At 36.2% G+C, this 12,453-nt stretch overlaps 1 protein-coding gene across 2 annotated transcripts in view; it reads left to right on the top strand.

The window, feature by feature from the left end:
- The window catches only part of SV2C (synaptic vesicle glycoprotein 2C), a 131,401-nt gene extending 119,187 nt beyond the window's left edge, over positions 1–12,214 (top strand). For both annotated transcript variants that reach the window (XM_071581200.1, XM_071581201.1), the window contains one exon: positions 4,107–12,214. In XM_071581200.1, the coding sequence (XP_071437301.1) occupies positions 4,107–4,290 (184 nt within the window). In that variant the 3' untranslated portion in view covers positions 4,291–12,214. The remainder of the gene's footprint in view (positions 1–4,106) is intronic.
- Positions 12,215–12,453: the final 239 nt, after the last annotated feature.

The raw sequence follows: 12,453 nt of genomic DNA, 5'->3' as shown, positions 1-12,453 counted from the left end.
AGATTCTTGCTACTGGTCTCCCTGGACCTGTAATAGCGACTGTTCCTGGAGTCAAAATCACATTTTTGTTTAAGTGTTTGCCCAATAACTCATCAATGTGAAGAAAATATGTGTATATACAAATATCCCTATGCTCTTGCAATTTTTCATTTCATCAGTCCATGATGCTGAGATGGCACATCACATACATTTGATCATTTGTAGACACTCTAGATCTCTCATAAGACATTGTAGCAGAGACTGTACTAATGCTGCAAGAGATGACTATGGTCACATGTGTGTGATATATTGCATCATATTTTTTCCTGCCTATTTTTGCTCCACTGGCTTGAGTAAAATTCAGTACCGAGGCATGAATTAATACAGATTTGAACTGATTTGAATCACAACCTGTTCTAAGAAAGATGTTTAAAAAACCATGGACCCTGAATTTGTTATCCCTGGAGCTCAACAATTGTTTGGACACTTTGTTCTGACTGTAAACACACAACAAATCACATTAAAACACAGTATTAAAGTTGAGGGGTATGAAGACAGGAGGTGAACAGTGACAGTGCTTTTCAGATACAGGTCATAACAACATTTTATTTAAGCCTGTAAAAACCTTATTGTCATGCCAATGATGTGCTTATTTTAGGCAAAAGGGTATGCCTGAAACCAGTTTAAAGATTAAAATATTTAACTTTTACTAGGTTCATTTTGTATCATCAGGACAACCAAGGGCAATGAAAAGGGGCTTATTTTGTTTTGCTATTATTTCCTTGTAATTTGATAGTACTAATGGAATTAGACTAATAATGACCCCTTCCAATTGGTGAAATTCTATGAGTCTGTATTATAAACAGAACTGTTTTCTCAGTGCCAAATTATTATCTTAATTTTGCTTAGATACAAGAGGTATTGAGAAAATATTACATAAAATTACTTTAAGCTTTAATAAAGTAATTTCTGGTATATAAACCATAATAGATCTAAGGCACAGTGGCATTTGTAAAGCCCAGCATATGAAAATAGGTGGTTCTAATTGCTCAGAAAATTATATTCAGACCCCTGTTATACTAGTCTGTATAGGCAGCTAACATCTGTGAAACATCTTACCTTTATAAGGTAGTATAAAACAACACTAATCATAAGTAAAGCATCCCCATATGTTTTGTGCTATTGCTTTTCCAAAGATTTCCTGCCTGTATCTACCCAAATTTGCTTTAGCCAGATGTGTGTATTCTTTGGGGAGTTCTGTATCTCTCTGCATATACTGAGGCTGCTGACAACTAGGTGTCTAATTTCTCTATGAGATCACTGTTTTGGTTTTTTTCCTGTTACAGTTATTTGGTAACGAGTTTGATTTTACATCAGCACTGGCAACTGAAGAAGTTGTATTTACATGCATGGACACTGTTCACAACCAGTCCCCACCATAAGTTTAGAAATTTTTTCTGTGCATAAACAAAGCTGAAGTTAGAACTATTGTAACTAGTTTCTTCTCCTTTCCCTGACTTCTTCAGAATAGCTGCAGTCTATTGTTGTGCTATCACATGGACTCAATTTTCCAGTCCAATTTTGTTGCCTTTAGCCTCTTTCTACCTGCTTGCCATACAGTCTGTTTTAACACAGACTTTTCTCTTCATGATTCTTTCCACCTGCATGCTCTGTGTAGCTCTTCAGAAGGACTTCAGCAGGTTGGAGAGATGGGCAGAGAAGAACTGCCTGAAATTCAACAAGGGCAAGTGCAGGGTCCTTCAGCTGGGGAAGAATAACCCTCTGCACCAGATCAGGCTGGGAGCTGACCTGCTGGACTAGGACAGCCCTGCAATAAGCAGGGAGGCTGGACAAAATAACACACTGTGGCCCCTTTAAACCTTACCCATTCTGTGATTATATGAACTCTAGAAGATGCATCAGTCTGGAGTTCCTTCCTTCTCAGTGGCTATCCACCCTCCAGATATGTTGGGCGTTACCTGCCCTTGTATTGCAAATGTTTCTGTACTAGAGATTTGACTTCTCATAGTCTTTGGAAGATTAGTCCAGTAGGGTGGCTCTCTGCTGCTTCCTTCGGTGTATCTCATGTTTCTCCTTCTGACTGATTCCTGCAAAGGTCATGCATAAAATGGGCAAGTTTTAACTTGCTCAATCTTCCTCTGAGGAGGGCATTTTCAAGGAGATGCTGCAAATTTTTCTCTGTCAGAAATGTAAGGGCTTTGAACATTCAGAAGGCATATTGGAGTGTCTTCTGCTTGTTTTTTTCCTTTTCTTCACACAGTTTTCTGGATAGTTTCTACTCTGCCATTGCTATAACCTGTCTCTTCTTCCTTAGTTATCATCAATACTTATTGTCATGCAATATCTGGATGGATGCCACGTTTTACACAAAGAGGAACTGTGCTTACTTCAGGCAAATTAGTAATTTCTTTGCTAAGTATTAGGTACTTGAAGAGATTAAAATACTGATGTGGATTGCAAGAGATGTATTGCCAAACTAATAATGAATATATTAGTATTATAATCACTCAGTAAAAAATAGTAATTTTTGTTTTGTCCTAGGCATGTAATGCATGTAATGCACAGAGCTGACACTGGAACATCTGATTTTATTTTCATAAGGTTTTGGGCCAGTGAGGTGACTTTGGTCTGCAACCATGGAAAAATAAATATTTAACATACTAGAAAGAAGGTTTTTGAAGGTGCATTAATTAGTCTGTTCCATGTCTTAATTCTGTTCTGCAGACATCCTTTTAACTGATTTAAGAATCTGACCATAAAAGTACCATAATTGCAAAACAGCACATTCAGAATCTTGTTCAGATTCTGAAGCTGATTCTGTGGGTGAACTAAAATTATGCTTCTTAGAACAAACTAGAATTATTTAGAAATATACCAGAAGGATCTAGACCTACCTTACATCATTCTTTTGATTCAAAGTTCTCAAATATATGAGGACTGGTGTTATTCAGAAGCACAATATTACAGATAGGGCATGGACAGCACTGAAAAATCCAAGCTGATTCTCTGGACTGCTCTTTAGGAGCTCCAGTAGAAGTTTTTCAAACTTCCTAGAAATTCAGTCTATATCTGAGCATGACACTTCTTCCTTTCTCTCACATGTACCTCAGTAGAATCTTTTTAGTCACTCAGATCACTACCATTTCTGTTAATCCCTGTTGTTTAGACTCGGGCCTTTTAATCACAGTAGAAGATAGAAACATTTTGTTCTGAAAATTAGAATATGTCTCTTCCTGATTTTTATTATTTTATCCTGCAAGCACAATGTGATCTCTATATAGTCTGTCTCTCTTTCATTTCTAAGAGATTTGAGAAGGGTTAGAGATTCTACCAGCATATAGATACTCTTCTTAAGATGCTTGTGGAAGTGGGAGTTTATTTTGCAACTATGAATCGTATGGTCATGTCAAAACGCTACTTATGAAAATGATTGCAATTTGCATAATGCATCTGTTAGTGAGACACCAAACAATTAAAAGACTGTACTTCAGGCTAGTAGTATCACACCCCTGCAATGCAAGAGCACACCTGAATTACTTATGTCATACTTTCTGTTGGCAATCTTTTCCTTTCACTTTTCTCCAAACTTTCTCAGATATCTCTTTTGCACCAAACAGATTTTTATATGCCCTATCTTCTTTACCTCTAAGAGATGAACATCCCATTATTATTGGGAGTCTTTTAGCCTTTTGGCAAAACATTGGTTCATGTAACACGTAACATGTAAGAAATCCATTTTTATTCAAAGCCTTAAAGTGGTCATCTTTTAATTCTGGCAACCTCTTTCCCAGATCACCAAGGAGTTCTCTTTTGAGAGGTTCTTCATATATCTCTTTTCTCCTAATCCAGCTTTTCAAGTCTTACTGAATTTCCATTTGCAAGTCCCATGTTCTGCTCTAGACCTGCAAACTCACCCATTCAGTCATTCATTTTATATTTTGGTCCCTGAGGCAGCAGAATGAGTTTGCCTCAAGTGAGTACTGTTGATTTTGCATTATAAATACAAGCCCAAAATGATTATTGGCATAGCTTGTGTGTAAAATATTGGGGTTGTACTGTTTACTCCTTCACTCATTTTAAAAATTTTCTTCTGTTTTCTCTTCTAGGGCCACAGGCTTTGGCTTTTTGAATGCACTATGCAAAGCTGCAGCTGTACTTGGCAACTTAATATTTGGTTCCCTTGTTGGTATCACCAAAGCAATCCCTATTCTCCTTGCTTCTACTGTTCTAGTATGTGGAGGTCTGGTAGGACTTCGACTTCCTGACACAAGAACACAGGTGTTGATGTAACTGGAAAAAACCATTTACTATTTATTTCCTTCTTTGTACAAATGTCAACTCTCCTGACCAATGGTGCAAAGGCTTCAGATTTTCAACACACAGTAGAGTGCTCAAATGATAGAAATCAAACTCAAGAAAATATTTTGGAGTAGCGGAGATTTGGAAACCTCTGCATGAAAATTTTAAATTTCACTTTTGTTTGCTTGCATACATCGCTATTCAAAACCATTTACCTTGAAATTGCAAAGCTACCTCTTAAAACAGATATTTAAAATACAAGCAGTCACATTATTTAAAAAACATATACTAAATCTGGCCACAGCATTGTGAGCTTTTGTAACATACAGACATGCAAGTCAATTACTTAGCAGTATTGGTGCAAACAATGCTAATGTATCAATGCATGCAGCATTTATCAGGAAACTCTACAGACTGCATCACAGAGATCTTCTGCAGTTGTGCATAGGTGGTAAAACTCATGACAGTGGTTCTTGGTAAACATTTTAAGGCAGATTCAATCTATAGTAAAGATCACCAACTACACCCCATATTGACTGAGGAGAAGGCAAGAGCTGCTGCAGGGAATTTGAAAGTCCATATGATTATGCAGTAAAAAGAATAACAAAATTAACATTTTTACTCTTTGCTGCTGATCCTTCAGAAAAATTTTACTTTATTCTCAGTTGTGGCATCTGGAGTATTTTTTTCATTTTTAAACAGTGAATTTGCCTTATTCCAGGAGTGAATTAGTGCAAATATTTTTGCTCTTTAAAGTAGGAATAAATGAAGAAGCTGGCTCATGAACTACATGATAAGGAAGATAATTTCAGAGGGTTTTTTGGTATTTATATGTATGTTTATGTCAGTAAAGTAAGGCCACGTACACGTAAGATCACTTAATACATTTAAAGTTCACTGTTTAATATACTGGTTCTAGAAATTACATTTTCAGTTACTAGCAAAGGCGTGTGCTACACATTGTAGCACAAAAAATATTAGTCCAAGGTGAGATTTTCTGCTACTAAATGAGAAAAGAGGCAGAATTCAAAAAGCATGAGTATGAAAACTAGGGGGCATTATTTTGATGTCGATAATTTAGATATGTTATAATGAGAAAAAAAGTTTAGGAAGTGTAATTAATTTTGTATATTGATGGTCTAGCTATTTGAAATTAAATATTCTGTGTTTAAATCTGACTTAAACATGTCTTTTTAATTTCTAGACTATGCTAATATAGGAGGAAGAATTATTTTTTACTAAATTCTGGGGTAAGAACAAAATTCTGGCCTTATTTTTGCATCTGTGGCTTTTGTCCAGTAGTCATAGCCTTAGTATCATTTCAAGGCTCTTTTCTGAAATGAGTATTGCATTTGAGCCCTATTTAGTAACACATGTTCACATCCTTGTACTTACTACACAAGTTATTTTGAAATCTGAAGCCTTTGTACATATTTGGAGTAAACATTAACAGCAATGGTAAAATATTGCATTGTATTGCTATGCACTGTCCTCTTGCAGTAAAATGTTCTGTTCATCTCTGCACGTAATTCCAAAAAACTTTCAGAGACAACACTTCATGATACCTGACCAGCTTGGAGGAAATGGACCACAGAAACATAAGATTCAACTTTTGAGGGCTGTGGTTCAATTGTAATGTTCTAAAATCTCATGACATGTAAAACTATGTTGATTTCAATGCTGGTTCTCACTCTATGTCCTGACTATATCTTAAATATGTGATTAAGTCTGGATAAAATGGAATATAGCAATAGCAGGAATTTGTAAAGATTAAAAATATTGGGACTATGGGGACCTTGCATGATCCAAAATAAAAGTGAATGTTCTAAGGTAGGAAAAAGAAATAAGAGGAATAGTGGGTAGGAATTGGAAGAAAAAGAAAATGGAAGAGATGAACAAAATAAAAATCCACCAACATTTCCAACATATGAAACAAAACCTAAAGTTAGAATTTCTCTACATGGTGAGCTGATTGGCTCAACAGATTTGAACTAGTATGCAAGCCAGAGTCAAAGTTGTTTGAACAATCAATAGCTTTTATTTAAATGCAGTAAAGATTTATCTCACATCGACAAAAGAAATTACTACAATTTCAGCTATAACTTGGTGAAATGGGTGCAATCCACAGACTGGATCAGAAACCCTTAATTTATGGGGGTCTGGACACAAATTATATTCACATTATAAGCAGAAGTAATTTGACCAATCTTTCATGAATCTGTCTTGTTTTACAACCTCCAAAGCAATCTCAGGTAATAAATATTGGATGGTAGGAATGGCATTTCTGTTCCATGTCTATTCATTTATATTTCAAAGAATCACTTAGTGGCCTGGTTAGATCCCTTATACACTTGATAGCATTCATGTAACACAGGTATAAAACATACACAATCAAAACAGTTATTTGTCTGTTTTAGTCACAGAACTGACAGAGTACTAACTGGAAATTCCTGTCAGTCTGAACTGAAGTAGGTTATAATGTCTAGCATTATCCTGTACAAATGAAAAGCTCATCCCAACAGCAGCAATGACAAAAAGTACAATGACCCCTGAAAACATTAGATTAGTAGTATTTAGAATGTTATTAACCATGATGATCAACTACTTTGAAATTAGAAAATTGCCCACAAAAGAGACCACATGTTTTCATTTTTGGCAAAGAAATTTTATTTGAATTAATTTTATTCGAATTAATTTTATTCCTTACAGGTTGTCTAATAGTAGAGCTTGACTTAGCAGACTATAATTTCTCAAAACTATCTTACTCATTATGTTTGTACATTTTAACCAGGTTGGCTGTATCCATATTAGGACCTTATTGCTTGAAAGCATGCACTACAGCATTTGGCATGTGTTGCATGGACTGCTGAGTGCAGGCTCCTAGCAAGGGAACCAAGAATAGGTATAAATTGTGGAGTACTGAAGAGGATTGATAATGAGTAATGCACTAGGAAACTTTCTCTGTGTGTCATTTTAACCAGTTCCCTTATAGAGTTGTGTACTACGGAACCTGGACACTGGTGAAAAAGAGTTAGCCCTCCTTTCTGATGGCTCCAGTAGTCTACTCCTCCATAATCATCTAGGGAAAGTGCAGCAAAGTTAAGATTGCTAGCTCCAGCTCTCCTTACTTTCTCTTCATGCCATTCCATTCATTCTATCCCAAATTACTTTTCTTGCTAGAGGACTGATCTCAAAGAAAGTCAAAACTCTCTCCTTGTGTTCTCACCAGATTCTGACTTCCTAGTAACATTCAGAAAGAAGTTTTGTCACACATCTTTTGCAATTTGGCCGTATCTTTTTAAAACAATGTGGAAAACAACCTCAAATGTTCTTCTGTTTGTCTTATCCTTTTGGATCAGCTAGAATCCACATTTCCCAACATATACAGAAGGCTGACCTAATACAAGGAGAGGTCTCCTCTCAGAATGGCCTATGTCAGGGTCTTGCTGTGGGTACAGGTATGGCAGGATATTCTTGTCTGTGCACTTAGCTCAGCTCCATTTGGAGGAAACACTACTCCATATTCTTTTTTTTTTCTTTTTCTACCACTAGGGAGCCTTATCTTCATCTTACTGCTCTTGAGGCACAATTGCTGATTCCAATTCTTAGCAATGTAATATAGTCCTCAGTTCCTCATAAGGACAGCCTCTGTGTGCTAGGCTTTTGCTCTCTTTCCTATGGTGAGTTATAAATTAGTCTTCATTAGTCAAAGAAAGATGTTTACACCCAGTCACACCTATTTACCTAAACAAGATGATATCATGTTAATGCAATGTACAAGCCATGTTTCCTGTTTAATATCCTGGAAATGCCATTGAAATTTCAATCACAATGTTATGAAATGAATCCTTGCACTCAAGGGGTCAAAGACACAAGAAGTGAAAATAGAAATGCTCCACTTCCTCTAGTGTTTTGAAAGAAAACACATGTTCAGTAATCATACTCCAGAAGAAAACATGTCTGAGAAACTGCTTTTCCTCCATATTTCCAGCTTTCTTTTTCATTAAACTTACTGTGAAATAATAGGTATTTGCCAGCATTAGTACTTTCCAATGCTGCTAGTCCAGGAAATGTAGTGTAAAAATACAGATTTTTGTGTCTAGTTTCAAGGTAAGACAGGGACCAGAACATAATATGGAATTAGAAGAGACACGTTAGCCAGAAAATCTGGACCTCAGTTCAAAACTGAGTTAAATAGAAAGCATCATTTTATAATGCTACTTGCAGATCTCTTGTACCTTCACTTAACTTCAGGCAGTCTACAATCAGTCCATATGCTGAAATCAGCCTCATTTGCTTTCTTCTAATGTCAGTAATTTCAAATAAGTGCTGCAAAATATTTTTGGATCCACTATCATCATCTGCATTCTTTATTTTTGTTGTAGTGGCGAATTCCCTACTTCTTTCTGCAAAGGAAGGACCCGTCCACATTTAGTCCAACTGTAGAAGTATAAGATGAGTGCACCCACATTCAGGACCTGTCTTTGATGCAGTGACTTATCATGACAAAAAGGAAAAAGACAAATTGGGCCTCAGTGATTTACTTTTTTATTTAGTAGTATACTGAATTATCTACGAAGATGCTGGCCTAAAATATATAACTCTGTCATTTGAGTACATCCTGTACAACTGAAAATTATTAAAGCAGTAATTTTTAGCAGTCTTCTCCCACAACATACACACAATTTACCTTTACTAGGATTAAAATGCTTAGGGAAAAATATGATGTAGTTGCTTTCTGGGTTAAACAATCTACTCTGCTTGACAAAGTCCTAGAATATGTTGCTGAGTTCTGACTAGTACACAGTCCAATAACCAAAGATAGAAGTTTATTTGGATGAAGATGACCTGACATAAACGTATTTTTCTTTCCACCCAAGTTATTTATGAATATATATTTTAATGCCACATAACCAAGAAGATTTGTAGAGGCCTTGCCCCCACTCTGGCCATCAACACCATCTGAGTTGTAGCCAGACACATCAGTCCACAAGTGAGAGAGAAAGTGAGAGAGAAAGAGAGCTGGCAGGCTGGCTTTCAGCACTCTCTCCACAGGAAGCCACCTAAGCTCATTTTGCTTGGATCCTAAGGATCTGCTTTTTTGGTTAGCTTCCTACTTTCTAATTTTGGCATTCGATTTTCACCAGTAATCCTGACCAAACAATCTGAAACTAGTTGTTGCTGAAGGACAGCACTCATAACTCACTGCAAGCAGAGTACTCTGCAAAAGTCCAATGTCTTGGGTGTTGTTCCAGTTTCATTTGTTGTCTAGACCTAGAGTTGTCAGCTAGCATATCTTTTTTGATACTGCATGTATTCTTCCCTATAAGATATGTCTTATGACCTCTTAATGTCTGCCTTGTAAATATATGCCTGTCCCTTGCTGAGTATGTGATAAAAGTAATTTGTGAGTCTTACATAGGTCTGTCATACCCAGTGAAAAGATGATCCTTCAAAAGAAGGAAAAATAATGAAATGGAATCAAATTAAATGCAAACCATGAAAACTAAGAAGTCAAGATCTGGCCTTCAATTACTTTTATTTTTTTCAGATGTTTTACTTAAATCGTAGCCTGTAGCTACATAATATCGGATATCATAAAGTAGCATTACAGTTAGAGGTGAATACATATACAGACACACATGTGGGTAAGTATACACACATACATACACACCTCTCTATAATGCAGGTGGATGTAAGACTTGAAAACCATGTTCTCATTTAATTCTCAATGATGGTGTTACTTTCTGCATTGTCCTTCAGACACAAATAACATCCTGCTCTGCTCCTTGTACAGAAACCTTTACTTCATCTTGTGCAAAGTTATTGGATGCAAAGATTCATCTCAGCTGGCCATTACCTTTCAAACATTGGAAGGGAATTCCTGAGATGGTCTGATAAATGAGCTTTGACTTAGCTGTTGCCTTCCCCTGCCTGCCCAACCTTCTTGCCCTGCTACACTGTGCCAAATAGCACATCATGCAAAGGCACTGGTTGTATTCCAGTGACTAGGAAACACAGCACACTCAGATACATAAACTCCTAAAAGCTATGACTTTTGTCTTATTCAACCAAAAGGCCTTCAAAATGGTCCATGGGGATATCAACATGCTAACATCTGTGTAATGTATGGAAAAATGTCTGATTTTCTGTATTTTATGTTTTTCATTGTTTCTGAATATGTAGTTGCAGTCGTTCTAGAGTTGCGGTTAAGCAATTTTTGCTTCTGTTCTTATCAGCAATCTTGTCCAGCCTGAAACAGAGCCATTGCCAGGGTGAAGATCTACATTAATTAGTGCCATATAAAGTCATGGTGGTGGTAATTCAAGCAAATTCAGAGTTAAAACATCAGCCCGTGCACACAGATCAGTGATGATGGAAAGAGCTCTTTCAAAAGCTCTGATGTCTGCTACATTGTTTCTTCACGCTTTACAAGATGCTCACTCTGTGCAGTGTGCTTCCTCTGAGAGGGGACAAGCACTCATTCTACAGCAGTAAGAAAGCAGAAGAAAGGGAATATTCCTTCCAAAGGAAGAAATGTATATTTGCTATAGGAAAGCCAACTCTTCAAGAAGAGTACAACGAACAAACCAACCAACCCACTCAAGCAGCTTGCAATTATTTTTAACCCCCATGTGTTCCATGAGTTCCATGAGTTGATATAAACTGAATACAAACCTGAATACAAAACACATTCAGTAGCATATAGTTTCTAATTGTGGTCATGAACAGACAGTTATTAAGTGGAAAACTGTCATTCACACCTATAGTAGCAGTAGATAATACTGCCTTCTAATGTGGAAATGACAGCTCAATTGTATCTTCTACTTGGCCTCAAATATGTATAAGAATACACTATACATAATTATGTATACTTTTAAGTGGGTAGTTTCCACTGCAGTGTAATGACATGTATTTATAATTTGGATATCAAGGATGAACTACAGAAAGTAGAGTTCTTTGCCTTCACTGCAATTCTTTGACATTGTCAGGTTACTGATTTTCTTAGCAACTTGTTAGCATTTTTTGATGCTAAGTAACAGGAGGTAAACATGCATTCTTTCCTAGGTTTTTTGTGGTTATTTTCTGTTCCCAGTTTCTCCTTCTAAACTTTCATTCAAATTTACAGCTGCTCTGAGCCAAATGGCAATACAATTTTTCAAAGAGTCTTCAGTGCAAACACACAGGTATGTTTGTGTGCATATGTTGTGAACAAAATCATAATCATTTCTGACATCTCCCATTTCTCAGTGCAAGGTAACATGTACATATTGTATATACGGGTAACAAGCTGCTTTGAAGTTGAATTGCCACTTATACATGGGAATTCGATTTCAGATCTGCTAATCTGCAACAAGATCTTGGCAATGGTCCTGACCTTTCTCTGTTTCCTTTACTGCTCTATGTGATCTCCTGTAAAGCAAGTTACAGCCATCACTACTGTATATATGTGCTTGCATGTGTGTGCCTTGATAAATTTTCTCTTTTGGAGGTCTGAGTTTTTCATTTCAAGTCCAGTTAGTACAATTGTGAACTCATCTTTCCAGTATCCTCCTCTGTGTCACATTGCCAGCTTCCAAAATGTTTGGTCAAGTGTTTTTGATTAAGTCCCTTGAGGAAAGCTGTCTGTATATTTGTGAAAGGGCATGCTCTGTGTAGGATAACTGTGTACAGTACAAATCTATAAAATGTGGAAGTGTTTATAAACTTATCTGCAAAATATTTATCATCTGTGTAACAAATGCAAAGTTATTTAGTGTACATCAGATTAATAAATGGGGATGATTTTTTGCTCCGCTGTATTAAAATAAAGATTTGTTCTCTGCAATGAACACATACCAGGTGTGATGTAGCAAGAATATAGTTTTTTTCACAAGACAGCACACTATCCACTGTAACAAACCCCTGTTTTTTTACCTTAATTAGGTCTTTTACGAAGTTTCTCTACATATCTCATTTTTAGTGCCTGTAATAGAGGTTGAACATGCAGTAAAAGTAAACAAATGGAACAAGTTAATATAGTGAAATGAATTTAAATTATTGTAAATAATAATAATAATAATAATAATAATAATAATAATAATAATAATAATAATAATAATGAGTAAAAGTAACTGTAGTTGCAAGAGGCAAAGTTCTTTTGTTAGCCATCTG

Source organism: Pithys albifrons, chromosome Z (genome assembly GCF_047495875.1).
Source record: "Pithys albifrons albifrons isolate INPA30051 chromosome Z, PitAlb_v1, whole genome shotgun sequence".
In the NCBI taxonomy this organism is placed as follows: domain Eukaryota; kingdom Metazoa; phylum Chordata; class Aves; order Passeriformes; family Thamnophilidae; genus Pithys; species Pithys albifrons.
Note: the sequence above shows the minus strand (reverse complement) of the source record. Positions and strands in the feature narration are given on the sequence as shown.